Below are 27,948 nucleotides of genomic sequence, written 5' to 3' on the forward strand. Positions count from 1 at the left end.
TGTACTGGTGGTGAGCTCACTGGCCAGCAGATAATGGTGTTGTCGTGAACCTTGGTTTGTGCCCCAGGTTGTCATTACAGGGACTCTCTTTACACTGGTCCATCTACTGGTGATGAAAACCATTAACCTCCACACATTTAAACACACATAGACAAGCCACACACACACACACACATTCAGACACAGTCCTGGTGTAAATCAAATCAAATTTAATTTGTCACATGCGGCGAATACAACAGGGGTAGACCTTAGAGTGAAATGCTTACTTACAAGCCCTTAACGAACAATGTCTTCAAATAAGTGTTTATTTAAATAGAAAATAAAAGTAACACATAATTAAACAGCAGCAGTAAAATAACAAGCGAGGCTATATACAGGGGGTACCGGTACAGCGTCAATGTGCGGGGGCACTGGTTAGTTGAAGTAATATGTACATGTAGGTAGAGTTAAAGTAACTATGCATAGATTATAAACAGAGAGTAGCAGCAGCGGAAAAGAGGGGTCTTGGTAGCTCTTTGATTAGCTGTTCAGGAGTCTTATGGCTTGGGGGTAGAAGCTGTTAAGAAGCCTTTTGGACCTTGACTTGGCGCTCCGGTACCGCTTGCCGTGCGGTAGCAGAGAGAACAGTCTATGACTAGGGTGGTAGAGTCTTTGACAATTTTTAGGGCCTTCCTCTGACACCGCCTGGTATAGAGGTCCTGGATGGCGGGAAGCTTGGCCCCAGTGACATACTGGGCCGTACGCACTAACCTCTGTAGTGCCTTGCGGTCGGAGGCAGAGCAGTTGCCATACCAGGCAGTTGCCATACCAGGCAGTGATGCAACCAGTCAGGATGCTCTCGATGGTGCAGCTGTAGAACCTTTTGAGGATCTGAGGACCCATGCCAAATCTTTTCAGTCTCCTGAGGGGGAATAGGTATTGTTGTGCCCTCTTCACAACTGTCTTGGTGTGCTTGGACCATGTTAGTTTGTTGGTGAAGTGGACACCAAGGAACTTGAAGCTCTAAACCTGCTCCACTACAGCCCTGTCGATGAGAATGGGGGCGTGCTCCGTCCTCCTTTTCCTGTAGTCATTCTCAACAGATCCACAGATGTTCAGGTGGTAAAGGGCAGTGTGGAGTGCAATAGAGATTGCATCACCTGTGGATCTGTTGGGGCGGTATGTGAATTGGAGTGGCTCTAGGGTTTCTGGGATAATGGTGTTGATGTGAGCCATGACCAGCCTTTCAAAGCACTTCATGGCTACAGATGTGAGTGCTACGGGTCGGTAGTCATTTAGGCAGGTTACCTAAGTGTTCTTGGGCACAGAGAATATGGTGGTCTGCTTGAAACATGTTGGTATTACAGACTCGGTCAGGGACAGGTTGAAAATGTCAGTGAAGACACTTGCCAGCTGGTCAGCGCATGCTCGGAGTACACGTCATGGTAATCTGTCTGGCCCTGCGGCCTTGTGAAATGGATCCACATGCTGGTTCTGGAGTTGGTTTTCAAAGCAGGTCTCAGAGGGAATGATCAGTGGGTTCAGGGGGTAGTTTAGACCTGTGATTCCACATCCTCACATACACACAAAGCTACTCTCAACAAGATCTCAGAGACAGACTGCATAAAATCAACACCATGAAAGAGGATAAAGAAGAGACGACAGAGGAAAACGGAAAGGATGAGAAGTCAACAACATTCAGTTATTCACATTCCATAAAAATGCTTGAATGGTTCTCCCAAATGAAAATCAAATGTATAGTTGCACAATATCATTGATCTGAGGAAACCTACTGACTAGTGGAAAATGGCTGCCCCATGGGCCATAATATGACTGTTTATTGTCAAATACATGTTGCTGTTTGAGGTTACACTGATCACTGCTGGTATGGTAATGGTGATAATACCCTCGCAGCGATGTGGGAGCCTTCCTGGGGCTGTTGCTATGGGCCAGTGACGTGCAGTAAAAAGAGGATCACATTCCCATCTTTACATCTATCAAACAACAACCACCCCGATGTTCCTAATTCTCCTTATCCGGGACTGTTTTACAGGGTTCTATATGGTTCTACAAGGGTATTGTAAGGTTCTCCCTTTTCTTACAGCTGGTGTCAATAAACGCTCACTCTCTGCAGAAATTACACAACAGGCACGCACACATGCGCACACACACACACTGCTGTTGCAAGACCAGCCATTAGACTCTGATCATTTGATAATGAGTCATATCTCTATGATGAATGAATTCATATTTTTATAACTGTTGAGCAACAGAAAACAGTTGGGACTTTTTCATCTGGGATGATGCATCACAGAAACTTCTGTAAACGTCCTGGTCCAAAACTCTCGTTTCTGAAGCAGTCAATCCTATTCATTTCCCTTTTCTACTGAAACACATGCACTAGAATTTCCATTCTGTTATTACCCTATTACTATGGCAACAAAGCACAAAGTGTATATGTGTGTGTGTGACCTCTGAGCACACCGACTGTCACTAAGTTGGCTATTTGTGTGTTTTACCTCCATAGTGATTAGAGGTTAACCAATTATGATTTTTCAACGCCGAAGCCGATACCGATTATTGGAGGACCAAAAAAAGACAATACCGATTAATCGGACGATTTGTACAATTAATTTATTTGTAATAATGACAATTACAACAATACTGAATGAACACTTATTTTAACTTAATATAATACATCAATAAAATCTATTTAGCCTCAAATAAATAATGAAACATGTTCAATTTGGTTTAAATAATGCAAAAACAAAGTGTTGGAGAAGAAAGTAAAAGTGCAATATGTGCCATGTAAAAAAGCTAACGTTTAATTTCCTTGCTCAGAACATGAGAACATATGAAAGCTGGTGGTTCCTTTTAACATGAGTCTTCAATATTCCCAGGTAAGAAGTTTTAGGTTGTAGTTATTATAGGAATTATAGGACTATTTCTCTCTATACAATTTGTATTTCATATACCTTTGACTATTGGATGTTCTTATAGGCACTTTAGTATTGCCAGTGTAACAGTACAGCTTCCGTCCCTCTCCTCGCTCCTACCTGGGCTTGAACCAGGAACACATCGACAACAGCCACCCTCGAAGCAGCGTTACCCATGCAGAGCAAGGGGAACAACCACTCCAAGTCTCAGAGCGAGTGACGTTTGAAACGCTATTAGCGCGCACCCGGCTAACTAGCTAGCCATTTCACATCGGTTACACCAGCCTCATCTTGGGAGTTGATAGGCTTGAAGTCAAACAGCGCAATGCATTGCGAAGGGCTGCTGGCAAAACGCATGAAAGTGCTGTTTTGAATGAATGCTTACGAGCCTGCTGCTGCCTACCATCGCTCAGTCAGACTGCTCTATCAAATCATAGACTTAATTATAACATAATAACACACAGAAATACGAGCCTTAGGTAATTAATATGGTCGAATCCGGAAACTATCATCTCGAAAACAAAACATTTTTCCTGTCAGTGAAATATGGAACCGTTCCGTATTTTATCTAACGGGTGGCATCCCTAAGTCTAAATATTCCTGTTACATTGCCCAACCTTCAATGCTATGTCATAATTACGTAAAATTCTGGCAAATTAGTTCTCAACGAGCCAGGCGGCCCAAACTGTTGCATATATCCTGACTCTGCGTGCAATGAACGCTAGAGATGTGACACAATGTCATGTTGCAGGTTTAAAAATATATACTTGTTTATTGATTTTAAAGAAAGGCATTGATGTTTATGGTTAGGTACATTGGTGCAACGACAGTGCTTTTTTCGCAAATGCGCTTGTTAAATCAACACCCGTTTGGCGAAGTAGGCTATGATTCAATGATAAATTAACAAGCACTGCATCGATTATATGCAACGCAGGACATGTTAGATAAACTAGTAATATCATCAACCATGTGTAGTTAACTAGTAATTATGTTAAGATTGATAGTTTTTTATAAGATAAGTTTAATGCTAGCTAGCAACTTACCTTGGCTTCTTGCTGCCCTCACGTAACAGGTAGTCAGCCTGTCATGCAGGCTCCTCGTGGAGTGCAATGTAAGGCAGGTGGTTAGAGCGTTGGACTAGTAACCGGAAGGTTGCAAAAACGAATCCCCCCTGAACAAGGCAGTTAACCCCCGTTCCTAGGCCGTCATTGAAAATAAGAATGTGTTCTTAATCTGACTTGCCTAGTTAAATAAAGGTGTAAAAAAATAAAAATAAAAAAATAAACAAATATATAAACAAATACAATAAAAATATTATAATAAAAAAATACAAATAAATGTTTTTAAAAATAAAATAAAAAATGTAATACATTTTTGAAAAAATACTAAAATCGGCTAATCGGTGGCCAAAAATACCGATTGTTATGAAAACTTGAAATCGGCCCCAATTAATCGGCCATTCCGATTAATCGGTCGACCTCTAATAGTGATAGTATTCTACAGTACAATTTTCCTGTCAAAGCAGGGAGTCGGAGGAAGACAATATCTTAGGATGACGTCATCACTGGTCAACAACACACTCCTGAACGATCCAATACAACCCTGCTGTTGATATGACTGCCTGACTGACTTGTGTGTTTTAATAAACTGTGAAGCTGAGAGATGAATATCCCACTGTTGGAATAATAATAACTACCTGTACTTCATCACACCACTGGCCTCCATTTTGTTTGTTTTTACATATGACACTAATCCTATAGGAGGGCTTAACCTCTTATGGCTAGGGGGCAGTATTTTCACGGCTGGATAAAAAACGTACCCGATTTAATCTGATTATTAGTCCTGCCCAGAAACTAGAATATGCATATAATTATTAGCTTTGGAGAGAAAACACTCCACAGTTTCTGAAACTGTTTGAATGGTGTCTGTGAGTATAACAGAACTCCTATGGCAGGCAAAAACCTGAGATAAATTGCATAAAAATTGGTTTTAAACAGCGATTGACATGCTTCGAAGTACGGTAATGGAATATTTAGAATTTTTTTGTCAAATTCTGCGTCATGCTCGTGGCCGAGATTTAGCGTTGGGATAGTGTCTAGAACGCACGAACAAAACGTCTTGATGGAACATAACGATGGATTATTTGGGACCAAACCTACATTTGTTATTGAAGTAGAAGTCCTGGCAGTGTATTCTGACGAAGAACAAGCAAGGTAAGAACATTTTTCTTATAGGAAATGTGATTTTGGTGAAGGCTAAACTGTTTGGGTGTCTAAATAGCTAGCCCTGTGATGCCGGGCTATGTACTTAGATTATTGCAAAATGTGCTTCATCCGAAAAGCTATTTTAAAATCGGACATATCGAGTGCATAGAGGAGTTCTGTATCTATAATTCTTAAAATAATTGTTATGCTTTTTGTGAACGTTTATCGTGAGTAATTTAGTAAAATCACCGGAAGTGTTCGGTGGGAATGCTAGTTCTGAACGTCACATGCTAATGTAAAAAGCTGGTTTTTGATATAAATATGAACTTGATTGAACAGACATGCATGTATTGTATAACATCATGTCCTAGGTGTGTCATCTGATGAAGATCATAAAAGGTTAGTGCTGCATTTAGCTATGGTTTGGGTTTATGTGACATGATATGCTAGCTTGAAAAATGGGTGTCTGATTATTTCTGGCTGGGTACTCTGCTGACATAATCTAATGTTTTGCTTTCGCTGTAAAGCCTTTTTGAAATCGGACAGTGTGGTTAGATAAAGGAGAGTCTTGTCTTTAAATAGCTGTAAAATAGTCATATGTTTGAAAAATGGAAGTTTTCGGATTTTAGAGGAGTTTGTATTTCGCGCCCCGCCCATCATTGGATATTGGAGCAGACGTTCCGCTAGCGGAACGTGTAGATGTAATAGGTTTTAATACCACTAGCCTATAACAGCTATGGGAAGGGAAGACTACAGTTACTAACAATAAAAACAACACTTCTACGGCATGATAACCTCCTACAGCGGCGCTTCACTACATTAATGTCTTCCTGGGTTCATTAGCTCAATTAGTGGAAGTTAGAGGGTCCTGAGAGGAAATGGGGACATGAAATATGATACGAGATACGACATGAGGTTATGGGAGACACAGTTCCCTCTCACTTCCATGAAGAACTCTTAGGATGAGATCATATACAAACATCATCAGTGTTAATTCTAGTGACGACATCACATGAACCTCAAAGTGCATGCGACACTGTACACAGATCAGATATCACATGATGGATGGCTAACTTGCTCAAATAAATACTACAAGTAATACATTTGATAGGGTTAAGGGCTATGGTAAAGGTTAAGGTTCAGGATAGTAGTTAACTTCTTTGGGATAGGGGGCAGTATTTTCATGGCCGGATAAAAAACGTACCCGATTTAATGTGGTTACTACTCCTGCCCAGAAACTAGAATATGCATATAATTAGTAGATTTGGATAGAAAACACTCTAAGGTTTCTAAAACTGTTTGAATGGTGTCTGTGAGTATAACAGAACTCATATGGCAGGCCAAAACCTGAGAAGATTCCATACAGTAAGTGCCCTGTCTGACAATTTGTTGTCCTTCTGTTGCATCTCTATCAACATTACAGCATCTGTGCTGTAACATGACACTTTCTAAGGCTTCCATTGGCTCTCTAAAGCCGCCAGAAAGTGGAATGGGGTGTCTGCTGTCTTTGGGCAAAGTACAGCAGCAGAGTTTGTAAGTGGTCAGCCTGGCGACAGTGAGACTGGAGATATGCATTCACGAGACTTCTCAATTTTTTTCTTTCAGCCTTTGAATGAATACAACGTTGCCCGGTCGGAATATTATCGCTATTTTACGAGAAAAATAGCATAAAAATTGATTTTAAACAGCGTTTGACATGCTTCTAAGTACGGTAATGGAATATTTTGATTTTTTTTGTCACGAAACGAGCGCGTTACCCTTCGGATAGTGACCTGAACGCACGAACAAAACGGAGGTATTTGGATATAACTATGGATTATTTGGAACCAAACAACATTTGTTGTTGAAGTAGAAGTCCTGGGAGTGCATTCTGACGAAGAACAGCAAAGATAATCCAATTTTTCTAATAGTAATTCTGAGTTTAGGTGAACCCGAAGTTGGCGGATGTCAAAATAGCTAGCCGTGATGCTAGCTATTTTGTTCTGAACATCACATGCTAATGTAAAAAGCTGGTTTTTGATATAAATATGAACTTGATTGAACAAAACATGCATGTATTGTATAACATAATGTCCTAGGAGTGTCATCTGATGAAGATCATCAAAGGTTAGTGCTGCATTTAGCTGTGGTTTTGGTTTATGTGACATATATGCTTGCTTGGAAAATGGCTGTGTGATTATTTGTGTCTATGTACTCTCCTAACATAATCTAATGTTTTGCTTTCGCTGTAAAGCCTTTTTGAAATTGGACAATGTGGTTAGATTAACGAGAGTCTTATCTTTAAAATGGTGTAAAATAGTTGATTGTTTGAGAAAATTGAATTGTGGTATTTTAGTTGGTTTTGTATTTCGCGCCGTGCAATGCCATTGGCTGTTGGCTAGCCGCTAGCGGAACGTCTGTCCTCAACAGGTTAAACTTGTTGGGGCCAAAAAAACACACCCTGTTATGATTCGTCACGCCACTCACCGAGATGTCCCTCTGCACCTTCTCGTAGGCCAGGGTCATGTTGGCCATTGGGCCAGGGTTATAGGTCAAGGTGAAGCTGTAGTCAGTAGAGGCTCCAGTCCCAGTCAGGGCCTGCTGGAGGTCCTGGATGTAACGATCTGTCTGCATCTCCAACTCCTCAGCCTCCTCCCTCACCGCATCCTCTGATACTACAGACAGGGAGGGAGTGAGGGATGGAGTGAGGGAAAGGAAGGAAGATTCAGGTGAGTGTTTAGACAGGTGTGTGGTCATGTTTGTGCGTGCGTGTTTGTCAGGTGTGTGTGTTTACCCTCTCCTCTCCATGCGTTCTGTCCATCAGTGAGCAGTAACAGGAAGCCAGAGCCTAAGTCCCGACCCCTCCACTCCACTCGCAGGAAGTAGGAAGTCTCTGAATCCGAGGAGATACGGACCTCACGCACAGTCACATGCATCTCACACCTGCAGAAAAACAGCACAGGCACGTGAGGTCATTCCGTCTGTAATTCTGTTTGTACCTAAACAAAGTATTGGAAATGAAACAAAGTTGGGATATTTGTGACACCTGTGATCATTGTTTACCTTTACATTTAGCAGACGCTCTTATCCAGAGCGACATACAGGAGCAATTAGGGTCAAGCGCCTTGCTCAAGGGCATATCGACATATATTTTTTCATTCACCTAGTCAGCTTGAGATTTGAACTAGTGACCTTTCGGTTAATGGCCCAATGCTCTTAACCGCTAGGCTACCTGCCGCCAGTGGGTGGATGTGAAAATGACAGTGCAGTCCTGCTAATTAGCTCATGGACATGATTTCATCATTCTCTTGGCAGGCAGGTAGCACAGGCTGCGTTAGATACCAGCCAAACAGTAAAACGCTCTGCCTCCCCTCACCTTGGACCAGTCATTATATGCACACATTAGAGCTCAGTGACCGTGATGCGAGTTCAGATGTGCAGCACTGTAAATAAGGAGAACCATGGAGTTTAACCCACCCATCTGACACCCTGTTCGACAGTCATTCATTAATCCCTAGTAACACCTGTACCTACACACCAGCCAGCAATGGCACATATTTCTGTCACTCCCCTTTCCTGTTCACACCTGTGCTGAAACGTCGGTCTCAGAATTTCCTCAATTCCTATCTTCTTACTTCTGGATTCAGTCACTTAAACGTCACCATTAAAGTAGAGATAGAGAATGTAGATGCACCGATCTTGGCTTTGGGAATTATCTTCCCTATTAGGTTCTATTTTGTTTTGACAGACAGGCAATTGGCACCAGCATGTAGCCTACAGTAAGTGTCTGGGGTGGGGTAAGGGTAGACTACACTAGAGTGGGGTCTAAGGGTTGATTTGGGACTGAGCCATGTTACATAGTGCGAGCAGAATGCATGAAAGCTCCACTAACATGAGATCATCGTAACCTACTTCATTGGCCAAAACAGAACTAGACAATCATTTGTGCCAGGTGTGATATCCCTCCTAAATAGCTCGGGCTAATGTTCCTATCGACCCAAGTAACGCCAGCAGGCTCTTTTTATTGGTATGTAACTGTTATGAAAGTTGTATTGTCAATTTGTTTTGTATTTAAACGCCACTTTAAACGTGTACATGACACTGCAACAACATTTCCCAATGGGGACAATAAAGTCAGTAAAGTTGATTGTTCGAGTTTTGTGTTTACATGCATCAGACTTGTTAATAAACAAAGCTCGAGCAATGTAGCACAGCACACGTGTGGCCATTTCAACATGTATCAAGTACGTCAGTGTCACACCTACCTCACACTGCACCAGCCTTCGTTAGATAGTTGGTTGTGTCTTTAAATATCCGATGGTCGACCTCTGATATTTAAACCTACAACCGGTGTTAAATCTAGTTTAAATCGCCAGACACTGCGGTTTCAGTTCGTCTCTTCCTGGTTCCGTACAACGTCATCTGTCTACGACGCTACGGAAGTGTGAGGTGGCACCGTAGCAGCTAGTTAGCTAGCATACCTAGCTCCGACATGGTAAGTTGTTTAATTCAATTCTTAAATATAACATTTGATTAAATAACTTGGTGGCGGTGATGTAACATGTATTGGATGTCAACCGCTATTAAACCTTATCGAAGAAGAAGTAGATTAACTAACGTCACCCTCCAAATAAATACATGTTTTGTGTCTAATATGGAAGTGGTAACGTTATCCCTGTTTTACAAGACGTCTCTATTGCAAGCTACTGTAGATAGCTAGTAGGAGCCAGCATAGCTAGCTTCATCCATCCAGAATAGTGTATTCTGTTGTCTTTTACAGTTATAAAACGAGATTTCCCTCATTCAGTCAGGAACATGTCCAACTGAAAGAGAGCGAGAGCCTAATGTTTTAACATAATAAACCTGGAAACGTGTGTTGACAACCTAAAAAGCCTTCAACTAACAGTCCTGAAGTAGCCTTTTTGTATTTAGCAGTGATTGAAAGGTATTTGATGACTTTGCAATAGGAATTAAGTTACATAGAGTATGATTTAGCTACCCTGGTTATGTGGAGTCATAGATACATCCTAGAGTGACGATGGATGTTGAACCAGTAATAACCTCTCATTCCCTCTCCAGTCTGCCATATTTAACTTCCAGAGCCTGTTAACAGTGATCCTACTGCTCATCTGTACCTGTGCCTACCTTAGAGCCATGGCCCCTAGTCTCCTGGACAAGAACAAGACTGGGTACGTACCGACAGTGTTATTGCACTGAACTAAAGCTCTAGGTCATACCTCAGAACCATAGCTGGCCCCTAGCCTGCCAGAGAAGAATAAGACTGACAGTATTATCCCGCTGAGTTAATGTCCTAGTTGGTAGCTAACCTTCCACAGCCCAGAGGGGTATACTGCGAAGGAAGCTAGATCTACTCAGGCTGTTCTAAAGCTTCAGTTTGCTTCACACTGCAGCTCAGGCTTCATCTGTACTACGGCGGTGCATATTGCTCATCCGCCAGCCGCTAACTCTAGCAGGCTTGTAACTGCACGTGCATGTCGCACATGGCTAGTCGAAAGCTTTGCCTTCATTCAGACAATGCTGAAACATCAATCCATGAGCAAGTCAGTGCCACATTTCCATTTCCAAGTCATACAAACCTTTTACTGTGCATGAAGTTTCAAATGCATTGTCATTACTACATTTGTAATGTGACTGGTATTTAAAATGACTATTTTTAACACACAAAAACGTTGCTTAATAAAATATTTAATCAGTCGTCTTCCTCAAATTAAGGGGACGATGAGCAATCTTTGCGAAAGGGAGGGAATCTGATTTCATTGGTCCTCAACTCGCAGCTCAGACACTTCATTCAGGATAAATGGGAGTTAGCCCCAAGTTAGCCTGCCCCGGAGCAGGTTAGTTCTGAAGGATTCGTTGCCATAGAAATGTACCTGGCTCAAAGGTGAGCCACTTTCGCGGTTACGGTTATCACGAGTTGACCGAAGTTACCTCTAACTCATCAAACCTGAATTGCAGTATAGGGCTCTGGACTCTTAGCCTGCTAGAGAAGAAGAATACTGAGTACACTAGCTCTATCACCCACCAAAACCCCCTACACAGACAGTGTTGTTCATCCACTGAGCTGATGCCTAGATTTGTTAGCTCTGAAAGACAACATTCAAGGAAAACGATGTTACCCCAACTGACAACTTCAACCCCAGCAGCAATCCAACTCTGATACACTATCATTGCTCAACCCATCATGCCTGTCCAAGCACTCTCTCTATTCTCTGAACCCATAACCAAATCTCACACTGGGTAGCCAGCTAACTACCTCAAAAGACTACTCTTCAGATCTGTAGCTCTCTACTCAGATCCTCTGGCTTTGTTGACCGTATTCCACTTCATCCATGTAATGCTCTGGGAAGGAGAATGGAACTTTGTGTGTTTATGTTTTCCATTGAATTGTTTGTGGCTACCAGCTGTAATGAACACGACTATCACTGTCACCAACTAGATAAGTGACTGTTTCTAAATCCTCTCAGCGGTGAGTGAATAAGAGCTGTGTGGTGTTTGGGACCACAGCGTATACACATCGGTTTAATGCTGTTCTTGGTGGGGGGAAGCTAAGGGCTGATGATTAAAAAAACAGTTCAGTTTTTCTTAATTTTCTCAACTCTTTCTCTGTTTTCCCAACTCTGAGTGGGTAAGGGAGGCTAATGCACAAGCTGTGTGCCACATGTTGGGTTAGGGGGAAATTAGGGAATTATTGTGAGCCAGTCATCTGAGGTCGGGGCACACACACACACACACACACACACACACACACACACTCCAAGACAAATTAGACTGACACACTGCCTGGGCATTACAGTGCTGGTGTTAACATGCCACACACTCATTCAATGCCCAGAAAAATGTAGGCCTGTCTGTTGTTGTTGGGGGTGTGTGTGTCGGGGGGGACCCAGAATGGGGCCTTGAGGGAAATTGGAGCCCAAACCCTCCAATCTCTGACTGATGACTGACTGCTTAGTGTTTATAAACCAATGGCAGATTGGCTCAGCTGGATGACAGGCCACAGACTATTTACGCTAGTACTTAGGAGTCCCATTTCCCATTGGTCTCATTTCTCATGTTGGGAAATTGGATGTTATACATTTGTGGTGGATGGAATGCCCCCACGGAATGTAAGTACTTTGAAACCTAGGGAAAAGCACCATGATATGCTATCTGTCATTATGTGAAAGACAAAAGGCCAATCTGTCCCACTTTCTAAATGTGTTCTACTAACCCAAACATTGGATATGTATTTTATTATTTTTATGAATCTCTATTTCTATGGGGACTGGTATCAGCAGTGATCTGGTGCTGAGTGTGTGTTTAGACAAGCCACTGATCCTCTGTTGGCTAAAGAAAGAGAAGAGAAGGAAGGATCGGGGGTGTGTGTATGAGTGCTGGCTGAACCATTGTGACGCTCTGTCTGCGGTAGCTGTTCTGGGGGGGCTAAACCCTTTCGACAGGCAGATAGACAACGATGAGGAATAGAGAGCTGGATAGTGTGTTCTGTTGTGGGTTTAAGCCTCTCCAGTGGAGACCGACTCCATGAGGAGCGCTTACATGCCGTCTACACTCTGACCTCTAACACAGGGTTTCCCAAACTCGGTCCTGGGAAGTCCCCGCGTGCACGTTTTGGTTTTTGGCCTAACTCTGCACAGCTGACTCAAATGATCAAAGCTTGATGATTAGTTGGTTATTTGAATCAGCTGTGTAGTGCTAGGCCCCCCCCAAAAAATTGCACGGGGGAGGGGTCCTGTACAGTGCCCTCAGAACAGCCTCAATTCGTCTGGACGTGGACTCTACAAGGTGTCGAAAGCGTTCCACAGGGATGCTGGCCCATGTTGACTCCTGTGCTTCCCACAGTTGTGTCAAGTTGGCTGGATGTCCTTTGGATGGTGGACCATTCTTGATACACACGGGAAACTGTTGAGTGTAAAAAACACAAACAAGCAGCGTTGCAGTTCTTGACACAAACCGGTCCGCCTGGCACCTACTACCATACCCCGTTCAAAGACACAAATCTTTTGACTTGCCCATTCACTCTATGAATGGCACACACACACAATCTATGTCTCAATTGTAAAAAGGCTTATAAATCCACCCAAAACCACTCATTCCTTTTAATTTACAGTGTTAAATAACACTAATATGTGACAACAATATTTTTTTGTGAGGGGGGAGGGAATTGTAATTAAAATGTTTTTCAATTTGGTGTTAAGGTTGGTAGCATCATGGAAAATCCGCAGTGCTCTCTCTGGGCTGGCTGGCTAGCTAGTAAACGTAGCATCACACAGTTAGGGCTCTGCGATATGGCCTAAAAATATTTTTTCAAACTTGTGTGATTCACGATATACAGTGCATTCGGAACTGGCCCCATTTGGATTCTGGCCCCTTGACTTTCCCACATTTTGTTACGTTACATCCTTATTTTAAAATCGGTTAAATAATCCCCCCCCCTCATCAATCTACACACAATACCCTGTAATAATAAAGTGAAAACAGGTTTTTAGAAATTTTGGCCAATGTATTACAAAAAAGATATCTTATTTACATACAGTACCAGTCAAAAGCTTGGACACACCTACCCATTCAAGGTTTATTTTTTTTTTTTTACTATTTTCAACATTGTAGAATAACATTTAGACCCTTCGCTATGAGACTTGAAATTGAGCTCGGGTGCATCCTGTTTCCATTGATCATCCTGGAATATCGCGCAACAACATATTCGAATTAATCAAATTAATTTGATATATCGCCCAGCCCTAACGGAAGTCTATTGGGCACTAGCTTAATCTTACATCTAGACGTTCCGCTAGCGGAACACCTGCTCCAATAGCCAATGATGGGCGTGGCGCGAATGACAAATTCCTCAAAAATATAAAAACTTCAATTTTTCAAACATATTACTATTTTACACCATTTTAAAGACAAGACTCTCCTTTATCTAACCACACTGTCCGATTTCAAAAAGGCTTTCCAACGAAAGCAAAACATTAGATTATGTCAGCAGAGTACCCAGCCAGATATAATCAGACACCCATTTTTCAAGCTAGCATATAATGTCACATAAATCCAAACCACAGCTAAATGCAGCACTAACCTTTGATCTTCATCAGATGACACCCCTAGGACATTATGTTATACAATACATGCATGTTTTGTTCAATCAAGTTCATATTTATATCAAAAACCAGCTTTTTACATTAGCATGTGACGTTCAGAACTAGCATACCCCCCGCAAACTTCCGGTGAATTTACTAAATTACTCACGATAAACGTTCACAAAAAACATAACAATTATTTTAAGAATTATAGATACAGAACTCCTCTATGCACTCGCTATGTCTGATTTTTAAAATAGCTTTTCGGTGAAAGCACATTTTGCAATATTCTAAGTAGATAGCCCGGCATCACAGGGCTAGCTATTTAGACACCCACCAAGTTTAGCCCTCACCAAAGTCAGATTTACTATAAGAAAAATGTTATTACCTTTGCTCTTCTTCGTCAGAATGCACTCCCAGGACTTCTACTTCAATAACAAATGTTGGTTTGGTCCCAAATAATCCATAGTTATATCCAAATAGCGGCGTTTTGTTCGTGCGTTCAAGACACTATCCGAAAGGGTAAATAAGGGTTACGAGCACGGCGCATTTCGTGACAAAAAAATTCTAAATATTCCATTACCGTACTTCGAAGCATGTCAACTGCTGTTTAAAATCAATTTTTATGCAATTTTTCTCGTAAAAAAGCGATAATATTCCGACCGGGAAAGCGTGTTTACGTTCAAAGAGAGAGAAAGTAAAAGCATGGGATCCCCTCGTGCACGAGCCTCAGTCTGATGGCCCTCTGATCGACCACCATCCAAACGCGCTAAAGTTTTTCAGCCATTCAGCTTTTTCCCGGGTTCTGAGAGCCTATGGGAGCCGTAGGAAGTGTCACGTTACAGCAAAGATCCTACATTTTCTTTAAACAGAGCCAAGAAGCCCAAGGAATGGTCAGAGAGGGTACTTCCTGTTTGGAATCTTCTCAGGTTTTTGCCTGCCATATGAGTTCTGTTATACTCACAGACACCATTCAAACAGTTTTAGAAACTTTAGGGGGTTTTCTATCCAAAGCCAATAATTATATGCATATTCTAGTTTCTGGGAAGGAGTAATAATCAGATTAAATCGGGTATGTTTTTTTATCCGGCCGTGAAAATACTGCCCCCTAGCCATAACAGGTTAAACCCAATATTAGCACAAATTTCGTCAACAAGAAGTACAACATTACAAATCTTTTCTGAGTGTGAGACAATTCACTTGCTATCAGTAGCATCGTATAGCTTTGGAATTTTGACATTACTTACTTTAGAAGAAAATAAGCTTGTTTCGACATATACACTGACTTTGTCTAAATAAAGGCTAATAAATCCATGTAATATAGCGTACACCTTCACAATGAATCCATTATTTATTTTAGACAGATCTAAAGAAACATGATATGAAGAAAATGTTGTCTATTTCAGAAGAACATAATAGAATACTCTGACTTAACCTTGTGTTAGTTACTGATCTGACTATGCCAAGTGGCTGTGGGCAACACTAGTTCATTTAGCAGACAAGGTTTTCTTAGAATTCCATGGCATTATTTTATAGTATGAAGAATACAATTGAATAAAATGTATATCTTCTCCAAACGATGTGAGGGAGTGCGCAAATGCGGCTAGTCCGTGTTGAGTGGTTAAACAAAGAAACAGGTACTCCTATATGCGTAATTTAGAGTTATTAATTTAACTTTAGTTGTGATAAATGTCAGGCTATATGTTTAGATTTCTAATACATTCTAAGGCTGCATGACGTGACTCTAATGATTTGAAAAAAGTAGCATGAAAGGCGTGAGCTCTGCTTTGTTTTTGTACAGGCTGTACACACTTCATCAGTCTCTCATTCACAATTTGACAAGCACTTAAATGCCTCGAATTTCCATGCGGCATCCCCTTTGTGTGGCCGTAATGCCCCCTAAAAAAATATTTTTTTGCGCCTTTTGCGGTGGCTGTTGTCCCCTTGGGCTGAATATAATAATTATAATTCCCTTCTCTCTGCTTGCTCCGAAGCACCTCTCACTCACATGGCTCTCCGTCACGTGATCGGGTCTTTCTCATAGGTTACAAGTGAAGACAGAAACATCAAGGACGCAACTCGAGTGTCCTTATCCAATTCCGAGGCGTATGTTGAAGATATTGGAAGAACTGTCCACATTTACTTTTCGGCAGCCAACAAGATGAGTATGCCTAATGAACAGCAAAAGCACTAGCCTTTGTCAATCTACTATCCCCCATAGTACAAAAGTTGACCTATTCTGTGTGAGAAATAAATACTGGGACAGTTGTGGGATGAGAAGGATCCCAAATGAATACAACCATATGCAGCAGATCAGAATGTTTAGCTTAATATTGATAAACTATTAGGCTATTTCTTCACATTTTGAGCACAGCAATGCGCACACGGTAGTAGGCTATAAGCGTGAATGTTCCATTAGCGAGCGGGAAAACACCATTATCAAAAGTGACTTCAAATACGATTATGCATTTAATGCTTTTTATTATAAAAGGTGCATTTTCTTCAAACTCATGTGCTGTGTATGTATGCCAGTTACACTCTACACCCGTTATGTTAATGTAATTAATTTTAAGTTATTTGGCCACTTTAGTTGTGATACAAACATTATCAAAACATACAGTGCCTTCAAAGTATTCAGACCCCTTGAATTTTTCCACATTTTGTTACGTTAAAGCCTTATTCTAAAACTGATTAAATAGTTTTTTTCCCCTCATCAATTAGCACAATACCCCATAAAGACAAAGCAAAACATTTTTTTTTAGAATTTTTGCAAATGTATAAAAAAAACAAGCAAACGGATAACATTTATGAATACATAGGTATTCAGACCCTTTTAAGTACGTTGAAGCACCTTTGGCAGCGATTACATCCTCGAGTCTTATTGGGTATGACGCTACAAGCATGGCACCTGTATTTGGGGAGTTTCTCCCATTCTTCTCTGCAGATCCTCTCAAGCTCTGTCAGGTTATATGGGGAGCATTGCTGCACAGCTATTGTCGGGTCTCTCCAGAGATGTTAGAAGGCTAATGTAACAAAATGTATATAAAGTCAATGAGTCTGAATACTTTTCGAATGCACTGTATATGCCTATGGGCTAGGCTACATGAGGTGTGCAGCTATGATTTGAAAAAGTCGCAAAAAATAGGGTATGCATTGTTTCTTGCCTTATGCTGGGCATCATTCACAAGTGATAGGCTAATATTGTCACCCATCAGACTATTCTTGATTTAATCTAGTCTTTACATATACTAAATAAAACATGTGTGTTTTGATTTAGAATGGACCATTATCATGCACCTGTCTCGAAACGGGCAGGGGGAAAAATACATGTCATCTATGCACTTAAATAGCGAATGGAGAACACTTTTCCTGTTGTTCATTTTCATGCCAGCCAGGTAGGCTATACTCCTGTTGTAAAGAGAAACAATGTGCTTAATATTAGGAAAGTTGAGAAATAAATAGTAGGAAAAGCCTATAGAAAGCTGATGAGATCCTCCTCTTTTTAATAGAGGCCATCACACTGTTTTGTCACGCAATTGCATAGCCTATAGAAATGTTGTGCAACTTGAGCTCATGGGCTCTCAGGAAGTGTTTGACTAGATTTTCAATACATTTGCATTTATGTCAGTGATTAGAGGGACAATAGAGTGCTGAGTACCAGGCAGTTAGCAAGTTTGGTAGGCTACTAATGACCATCAGAGCTTGGAGATGCCTAAATACCGTGACTAAACGGTCATGTGGAATTTGACTGCCTTCATGACCACCGGTGTGGCGGTAATATGGTCACCATAACAGCCTTAGAGGTATGGTTGCAAGGACTGACTGTCTATGAATTTGAGTGGTTACATTTCTCCAGGCCCATTCCTCAGCTTTTTACCGAAACGAGCGGGTAGAATGCTTTATTGTTTAAACTGCTGATTGCCGCTTTAAAACATTGGTGGTTATGTAAAAACAGTTAAAACAGTATGTAGCTAATTATCATATCTTTCCCCTCTTTTCAGGCTCTTGGGTATCTTTTGGAAATGTTCCAGAATAGGTATGCTGTTTTGTTATAAAATCAATAGTTTTATCATCTAGAACACAGCTCTAGAAGACTTGTGATGGCCATGTATACGTTGCTTGCACTTTTTATTAGTCAGTCTTGGTTTAGTGTTGTCGTAGGGTTATTCAAAACACCTTGAAAGTATTGAGTATTTCCATGTTAACTTCTGAAGTCTCTCCCATTATCCCCTCTGACCCCCCCCCCAGGTGAGAGGAAGAGTCCGTACGTGGCGGTTTGTTGTGTCATCATGGCCCTCTCCATCCTCTTCTCCGATTAACAGCTCGCCCTTCCCCGCACGCTAAGCACTGTGGGATTCCGAGTGGAAGACTGAAGAAGATGGCAGCAGTATGAGACCGCGATCACAGAGGAGGCCTGCATGGGACACAGCTGTTTTTCCCCCAGTTTCTTTTGGGTGGGGTGCGGATAATGGACTGTAGTAACACATAAGGACCCTCTCTGGAGAACAACACAAGCCTCCGTCTTCCATCCCTCCTACCTTCTCTTCTCCTGGTGGCCATTTCACAATTCAGTTGTTAAAATGGCCTCCTGGACCTCTCTGTAAACAGACAGTTGTTGTTTATTGATTTTTGTTGTTTTCCTTGTCCACTGTGTTGTTATCCCGTAGGGATCGCCCCCATGTCTTTCCCTCCACTCTGATCTGTAATGAGGGCCATGTGGTAGATGGCCAGAGGTTGGAGAGCAGTGTTTGATAGTTGACAGTGTTTTTTTGTGTTTTTCTGTACATTAAAGACCCGGTGGATGAGACTACTCGACCACTGTTGACGGTCCAACTTGTGCCTTTCTATAACACGGGAGTCTTTAAAAAAAATGTTTTAATCATTGATCATGGGGTGTATGTATGTTACCAAGCAGGGTCAATGGGTTTGCCTAGCCAGTTCACTTTCCAAAATATTCTTGACGTATTAACTCTGTATTCAACTTATGTTCTCTTTCCCATTCAGAAAATAAGTATTTGATTAGTGTTACCTAATCGATCCTGCTTGGTGAAACACAAGCCTGTGGTTGCAGTCTTTATTGCAGTCGTGGTCCAATCAAATGTTATTTTGTGACATGCGCCGAATACAACAGGTGTAGGTAGATCTTACAGTGAAATGCTTACTTACAAGCCCTTAACCAACAATGCAGTTAAGAATAAAAAATAAAAAAAAGTTACAAATAATTAAAGAGCAGCAGTAAAATAACAATAGTGAGGCTAAATACAGGGGGTACCGGTACAGAGTCAATGTGCGGGGGCACCGGTTAGTTGAGGTAATATGTACATGTAGAGTTAAGTGACTATGCATAGATAATAAGAGTAGCAGCAGCGTAAAGGGGGTGGGGTGGGGGGGGGGGGGCAATGCAGATAGTCTGGGGTAGCCATTTTACTAGATGTTCAGGAGTCTTATGGTTTGGGGATAGAAGCTGTTTAGAAGCCTCTTGGACCTTGACTTGCCGCTTACGGTGCGGTAGCAGAGAGAACAGTCTATGACTAGGGTGGCTGGAGTCTTTGACAATTTTTAGGGCCTTCCTCTTACACCGCCTAGTATAGAGATCCTGGATGGCAGGAAGCTTGGCCCCGGTGATGTACTGGTCCGTACACACTAACCTCTGTAGTGCCTTGCGGTCGGAGGCCGAACAGTTGCCATACCAGGCAGTGATGCAACCCGTCAGGATGCTCTCGGTGGTGCAGCTGTGATCTAAGAGATCTGATGATCTGTGCAATCAGTACGACCTTGAACGTGCCCATTATCTCTAACGACACCACTACAGCCAAAATGTCATTAAATCTGAAGTAAAAACTGTTCTCATCTCCTGAGGGATTCTCTTTTTGACTTGTTGGCTGTACGAACAGCAGTAAGGAAATCTCCCAACACACATGAAAAGTTTGAACAACAGGCCAAATCCCCATTTACTACTTAATGGCCACACACTGGAGCCCCAACCTTATCCAATGCCCAGTAGCCTAGAATTATGGTTGTATTTACAGATCTTGTTTTCTACATGGGGAAGGCTGAAGGGTGATTGGCATTCAGGGGACTGGTGTATGAGGAATTGTTATCAGGGGGACAGGCGTGGAGGGATTGACACTAGACTGTTGCGTTGGAGTAGGTCAACAAATGATCTCTCTCCAGCCAAGGTCTGGATCATTTATTGAAATTGGCAGGTTAGAGGTTGGACTCCCATTGATGCCTGGTCCAACAGCAGAGAGGGCGGGAGAGACGGGGAGATGAACAGGTAAAATAACTTCAAGAAGGACATTTCCTCCTTGCACTTCCTCTCTCCCCCATTCAAGTTGGTCGTTTGACTTACGGTAAATGTCAGTGTCACTGCTAACACAACCTACTGCTGATTTTGTTGAGTTCATAAGTTCTGCAAATGTCGTGGTTGCTTGTGCACATGATCGGTTGCAGTTAGTTGACACGAATGGAACCCTTTTGAATCCTGGGTTGAGTGTGTGTGTCAGTGTACTGTAGAGGTCCTGCTGTGTTCTGTAATGTTAGTGTACTGTAGAGGTCCTGCAGTGTCCTGTAATGTTAGTGTACTGTAGAGGTCCTGCTGTGTCCTGTAATGTTAGTGTACTGTAGAGGTCCTGCTGTGTCCTGTAATGTTAGTGTACTGTAGGGGTCCTGCTGTGTTAGTGTGTGCCAGTGTACTGTAGGGGTCCTGCTGTATCCTGTAATGTTAGTGTACTGTAGGGGTCCTGCTGTGTTCTGTAATGTTAGTGTGTGTCAGTGTACTGTAGGGGTCCTGCTGTATCCTGTAATGTTAGTGTGTGTCAGTGTACTGTAGGGGTCCTGCTGTATCCTGTAATGTTAGTGTGTGTCAGTGTACTGTAGGGGTCCTGCTGTATCCTGTAATGTTAGTGTGTGTCAGTGTACTGTAGGGGTCCTGCTGTGTCCTGTAATGTTAGTGTGTGTCAGTGTACTGTAGGGGTCCTGCTGTATCCTGTAATGTCAGTGTGTGTCAGTGTGGCCTACAGTGCTATGACCCACCTAACCAAAAGCATGCTTACCACTGTCCTACACCTGAAGGACAAGGATAGGCTCGTTAACAGATATACATACACACACGTTGTTTCTGGTCTTTCACATCTCCTCGACTCTGAACTCCCCACTTTCATCTGTCCTCTTCCTCCTCTCCACCTGTCCTCTCCTTGGTTGCAAACGGGAATACTTCACTTTCATGTCTCCTCTCCTTCCGTCTCTTTATCATCACTCTACTCACAGGCCCTAAACTCCCCTTCTGCACTGGATGGCTTCTCACACACACACACACACACACACGCGCGCATCATAAACTCCAATAGCCTCAGTAGTTTCAGATGCAGATCCACCTCACTAAGTTACCCAGGACCTAAACCCCGACTGATCCTAATGGCTTCCAGGTCGAGCTGGAGGTAATAAGGACTCCTTGTCATCTGCCCCAGGCAACGGGTCCCTCCTGTCGTTTTCACTATCACCATCTGGAATGGACAGTCACTATCTATCAGAGCTGATAAACACGTGTGGTAAGACCTATCTGTTCTCAATTGAATTGCATCAGTGGTAAGAAGCTGCAGCAGCGATAATTCCGTTCAGTGCCGTATGGCCTCCTTTTGGTGCATCGCCGACCCTGTTATTAGAACTGACTCACTGGTTCTGGTCCACCTGGTAGCACACTGGTCCTTTTATTCCTTTGACTCAGAGGAAACGCACACTTCCATGGCTATTTACGTTGATGGTGATGAGGACTGACTAATGTGCTTTTCCACGTTGTTAATTCCAGGGGCCAGGGCTAATGTTTCTTGTTTTGGCTATACTGGTTGAAGTGGAAGAGTTCCCTGTGGTGATACAGGACCGTGGCGGAGCTGGAGAGTTAGAATAACAGCTACTTGTTACTGTGATCAGAACCAACAGGGCAGAACTAGTGGGCCAGAACACGACACACCACCTTGGCTACCATCACGCTGTGATAGTTTCGGCTGCCATTTAAGGGCCTTGTTTGTCCAGTGTCGTTAGCCCTACTGTGCTGTGTGGGGTGGGGGATAGAGTGATGGGCACAGATAGCACTAGAGTCAGCTCTGTGTGTGTGTGCGTGTTCCTACTGTTTAGGGTTAGAGGGACGGTCTCTTACGGTGACAGAACTGGAGTCTGACTGAGCCCCTCAGACACCGCAGAGAGGGATCTGTAAAAAGAGAGGGGTTCTGTCCCAAATAGCATCCTATTCCCTATGTAGTACACTACTTTTGACCAGGCCCATAGGACTCTAGTCAAAATGATACAACGGGTGGATGCTGATTGGTTAAAACCGCATTCCAGCCGGTGTCTATTCCACAGGTTACCACCGGGCTAAATCTATGATGTTAAAATGCCTATTTACTCTGTTCCATCTGACTGTGCCCTTGGTGACACAGATGTGGAGTGTGGAATCTTGCGTAAGCTCTGTAACCCAGATAGAAACTCTAGGGTCTGACAGTGTCTCTTTCCAGGGTCTGTTGTGTGTTTGCCTGTGTTTTATTAATATGTGACCTAAAAGGGAGGGTAATGCCGAGGGAGCCAGCCCAGGCAGGATTTTCAGCAGCTAGCTACCCAGCTAGGAGGAATGAAGATGACCTAGCACCTCCGGCTGTCCCCCCTCCGGCTGTCCCCCCTCCGGCTGTCCCCCCTCTAGTCTCTAGCAGACTCTGCAACTTACAGGTTTCACAGAGACTCTATGGGACTTCATAAAAACCATTCCTTCAGGAGAAGCCAGTCACTGTGTTTTATCTGCCCAGTTCGTTTCTCTAAGCAGCTCTGTGTCCACGTCCTTATTAAACCTGCTTTAACGCAGAGACAGGCCTGGGACGGAGCCCCAGATGCCTTCTCTATCCCACTGGTCTCTGCTGGCTAACGCACACGCGCGTGCGCACGGTAGAGGATGGCAGCGCTGAGGAGGTTGCGCGTCTCGCCTGTTCCTGCTCGACTTTGCTTTTTTTATGGCTATTTTTGCGTTAATTGTTACTTTGTTTGCTCAGAATGTTCGCGCAATAATTTCCTACTGTATGACAAATAAGTTGCTCTGGATAAGAGCGTCTGCTAAATGACAAATGTAAAACACTTATCGGTCATGAATCGGAAGCTACTGTAGCTCTCATTTTCCCAGATCTAGAACACTACATCTACACTTCTGTTCCCCGCACAGCGGGTTTACCTATTGCTGCTGACCAAGATAACCAGAAGGTAACGCCGCCTACGAAGAACAGGAAGGAAAGGGGGACTCCAAACTAGGCTGAAAAGACGGGCTACACAGCCTCCTCTTTCTAGTATCCATGTCCAATCCCTGGAAAATAAACTTTGAACTCTGAGTAAGGCTTTTATCGCAGAGGGACCTCAGGGTATGCTGTCTCTTTTTGTTTTTACAGATACATGGTTTACGGACGTTACGCTCAACTGTAGTGTTTAACCAGACTGCTTTTCCATTTTCCGTATGGATTATTGTCCATGCGATTATGTCATAATTATAACCAATTTTCCACATAGACAAACGTTGCATTTGTACCTTGAAAACAACGTTAGACCTTCAACGTTACATCCACTATCATGAAAACAAATGGCTACTGGACAGTTTACAACTATTGATTTGGTGTCCCATCCAGGGTTTTAACCAAGCCCAGCCATGCTTGACTTTTATATTTGTCACTGACTATTACCAATGTGCTATCGTGAGAATGATTATTGAGAGAACTCTTAATAACCAAATATATTCACTGTTGCAATCCAAGTCATTCCAAAGGATAGATCTACCACAGCAAATGAAATGTAACCATACTTAAGTCATATCATCAATGATACTATTTAGGGCGATAGAGCAGTTGCAAAGTAATCATTGTAATATTGTTCAAGCCAGGGTTCAACTAAAAATAGACACTATATATTGGCATAGGGTTTCTAGCTTTGGTTGATTTAAAATTGTATCTTCACGTTAATCATTAATACTGTATGTTGGTTTCACGTCTAAATCTCAACCAAGAATCAAAGTTAAAGAATATGATTAAATGAAAATGTATTTAAAGTTTGATTAGATTTCAGCCTATTCTTTAACTTAGATTTTTGGTTGAGATGGAGACGTGAATGCAATATATAAATTATTAATTTGTAGACCAACTGAATTGTGTTTGGTTGTCAACGCAACCAAATATCAACATTTTGAAGGAGAACTTCTGCTTGGATAGTTCTATATGTGCCACTGACTTAGTCTGGCTTCATTGTGTTGATGATGATGTACCCACAATAACAATCCGGACATACCCCAACCAAAAACCCTGGATAAATAGAGATATCTACCATGCTGAAAGCCCGTACTGCATCATTCAATGTCCGCAGAACAAACCCCGATGACTCAGTGGCATGTGACGCGTACAAGGCAAGCAGGTTCGACAACTCAGACGCGCGACACGTGTCAAAGACTACAGACTAGCATGGACTACAAAGGAAAATCCAGCTGTGTGGTGCCCACCGAAGCCTCCCTCCCAGACGAGCCTAACACATTCTATGCTCGCTTCGAGGTAGACGATACCGAGCCATCCAGGAAGACTGTCTGTTCCGGACGACCGGGGGCTTTCGCTTTCCTAGGCTGACATGAGGAAAACTCAAAGTGAATACCCACAAACCTGCTGGCCTAGATGGCATCCCTGGCCGCATCCTCCGAGTGTGTGCTGACCAGCTGATGGGCAACTTCTCTGACATCTTCAACATGTCCCAAGCTGAAGTCCCCCCCCCTACTTTAAGGAGACCACCATCCTAACAGTGCCCAAGAAGAACAAGGTGACATGCCCAAATGACAATTGCCCAGGCACACTGGACCCACTCCAATTTGTCTACTGCTCCACAGATCCACTTAAGATTCCATTTCCATCGCTATTCACACGGCCGTAACACATCTGGACAAGAGGAACATCTATGTGTGAATGCTGTTAATTGACTACAGTTCAGCATTCAACACTATTGTTCCCTCCAAGCTCGACACCATGGTCAGAGCCCTGGGTCTGGACACCTCTCTCTGCAACTGGATCCTGAACTTCCTGCCGGGCAGACTACAGGCTGTGAGTATTGGCAACACCTGTACACTGACCTTTAAAACAGGGACCCCCCAGGGGTGTGTACTCAGCCCTCTGCTGTACTCCCCTATTCACCCACGACTGCGCAGCTTTACATGACACCATCGTTGTGGGCCTGATAACCAACAATAACGAGTCAGCCTATAGGGATGAGGTAGGTTAACTGGCATTGTGGTGACAGGACAACAACCTCTCCCTCAAAGTCAGTTGACTTCAGGAAGCAGAGGAGGGAACATGCCCCTATCCACATCAACAGGACTGCTTTAGAGCAAGTCGGCAGTTTTAAGTTACTCTGCGTCCACATCACTGAGGACTCGACATGGGCCAACAACACCACCACCACTCTTGTCAAGAGGGTGCAACAGCATCTCTACTTCCTAAGGCGGCTGAAGAAATTTGGCATGCCACCCCGGGTCCTCTCCAAATACTACTGCTGCACCATCGAGAGCATCCTGACCGGTTGCATCATGGCCTGGACAGAGCAATTCATGTACCACGAACCCAAGGCCCTCCAGCGGGTGGTGAAGGCGGCCTAGTACATCACTGGGACTGTGCTCTCACCCAACCAGGACAGAAACGGTGCCTGAGGAAGGTCCGTATCATCATCATCATCAAAGACCCCACACACCACAGCCACGAGCTCTTCACACCCGTACCGTCGGGCTCAAAGACACACATCACAACTGTGCCGTTCTACATTATACTAATGCTAAAATGTTTATTCTATTCTATTGAGCCATTTACTTTTATGGTCGTATTCTTAACATTTTTTTCTTATTGTTGTTGCATTGTCGAGAAGGAACCTGCAAGTAAGCATTTCGTTGGATGGTGTATACCACTCAAACTCAACTCTGGACCTCGAAGCCAGTTCCACTGCACCCCCCCCCCCCCCTAATCAGGGACTGATTTAGACCTGGGACACCAGGTGAGTATAATTAATTATCAGGTAGAACAGAAAACTAGCAGGCTCTGGACCTCATAGGTTAAGAGTTGAATACCCCTGTTGTATCCCATACATACAACTAATAAAACTTGAAACACACAAACACTTACACAATGCTAGCTAATGCTCCCCTAACACTTCCCTAACGTCCGCTAATGTTATAGCAGTCTGGGTCAACAGTCTGCATGTTCTTCACAAAGAGGGCAACTGATGCTACTGAGCCAGATTTCTTTGTGTCAGGTGAGAAGCTTCAGGTGGTATCCCATTTTAAGTACATTGGCATCATACTTAGTTCCAACCTCTCTTTTAAAAAGCAGGTGAAAAAGGTAACTCAAATTAACCAAATTCAACCTAGCTAATTTCCGATTCATACGAAATTGTTTTGACTACGGAGGTAGCAAAACTGTACTTCAACATACTGCTTGAGTAGTTGGGCCCGAGCTTGCTGTACAACATTAAAACCCATTCAGTTTGGCTACAAACAGGCTCTCAAAGTGCTTGATAGGAAGCCCAATAGCCACCATCACGGTAACATCCTCAGAAACATGAGCTACAGAGTTGGGAAAATCTTGTGCAATACACTGAAGCATGTCTTGTATTCCAGATCCTAAATGGCCTGGCTCCCTCTCCACTTAGTACTTTGGTTAAACAGAAAACCCAAAACCATTACAGCAGATTCACAAGGTCTGCCATGAGAGGTGACTGTATAGTTCCCTTAAGGAAAAGCACCTTTAGTCAATCTGCTTTCTCTGTGAGAGCTTCCCATGTTTGGAACACACTGCCATCAGACACACACATCTGCACTATCTATCGCACCTTCACAAAACACATGAAGACATGGCTAAAGGCCAATCAGACTTGTGAACATCACCAGTACATCACTGGGGCCAAGCTTCCTGACAACCAGGACCTATATACTAGGCGGTGTCAGAGGAAGCCCCAAAATGGTAAAGGACTCCAGTCACCCAAGTCATAGACTGTTCTCTCTGCTACCGCACGACAAGCGGTACCGGAGGACCAAGTCAGGACCAAAAGGCTCCTTAACAGCTTCTAACCCCAAGCCATAAGACTGCTGAACAACTAATCAAATGGCCACCTGGACCATTTACATTGACACTGCTGCTACTCACTGTATTATCTATGCATAGTCACTTTACAAATTACCTCGACTAACCTGTACCCCCGCACATTGACTTGGTAACGGTACCCCTTGTATATAGCTTCATTATTATGAACATTTTCTTGTGTTTTTTGTTTTGTTGATTGATTTTGATTCATTTTTTTCCCCTTTAGTTTATTTAGTAAATACTTTCAAAATTATATTTCTTGAACTGCATTGTTGGTTAAGGGCTTGTAAGTAAGCATTTCGCGGTAAGGTCTACAACTGTTGTATTCGGAGCATGTGACAAATACGATTTGGTTTGTATTGCCGCTTTCCATGTCTGTAGCTTGTGAGGTGTGGAAACACTTGCTTATATATTTTTTGTTTTGTTACTGTGTGTGTGTTATGTTGCTCTGTCTGCGTGCTACATGCTGCTTGCTCTGTTTCCCTGCATGTGCTCACTGTCTGTTTTGTTATTGTAATTGTTTTTAATAACCTGCCCAGGGACTGCGGTTGAAAATTAGCCGGCTTGCTAAAACGGCACTTTTACTGAAACGTTGATTAATGTGCACTATCCCTGTAAAAATCAA

General features: G+C 42.8%; 2 protein-coding genes across 2 annotated transcripts in view; one reads left to right on the forward strand and one right to left on the reverse strand.

Moving 5' to 3' along the window:
- xrcc4 (X-ray repair complementing defective repair in Chinese hamster cells 4) overlaps positions 1-9,521 on the reverse strand; it is a 26,157-nt gene extending 16,636 nt beyond the window's left edge. The window contains exons 1-3 of the mRNA XM_029768976.1: positions 9,364-9,521; positions 7,893-8,041; positions 7,586-7,773 (exon numbers count right to left, since the gene is read on the reverse strand). Of these exons, the coding sequence (XP_029624836.1) occupies positions 7,586-7,773; positions 7,893-8,034 (330 nt within the window). The 5' untranslated portion in view covers positions 8,035-8,041; positions 9,364-9,521. The remainder of the gene's footprint in view (positions 1-7,585; positions 7,774-7,892; positions 8,042-9,363) is intronic.
- LOC115203901 (protein kish-A) lies at positions 9,465-19,026 on the forward strand. The gene is made up of 4 exons (XM_029768977.1): positions 9,465-9,593; positions 10,178-10,287; positions 18,198-18,232; positions 18,445-19,026. Exons 1-4 carry the CDS (start codon positions 9,591-9,593, stop codon positions 18,513-18,515), a joined length of 219 nt encoding a protein of 72 aa, XP_029624837.1. The 5' UTR covers positions 9,465-9,590; the 3' UTR covers positions 18,516-19,026.
- The last annotated feature ends 8,922 nt before the right edge of the window (positions 19,027-27,948 follow it).

Source organism: Salmo trutta, chromosome 12 (genome assembly GCF_901001165.1).
Source record: "Salmo trutta chromosome 12, fSalTru1.1, whole genome shotgun sequence".
NCBI classification, from domain to species: domain Eukaryota; kingdom Metazoa; phylum Chordata; class Actinopteri; order Salmoniformes; family Salmonidae; genus Salmo; species Salmo trutta.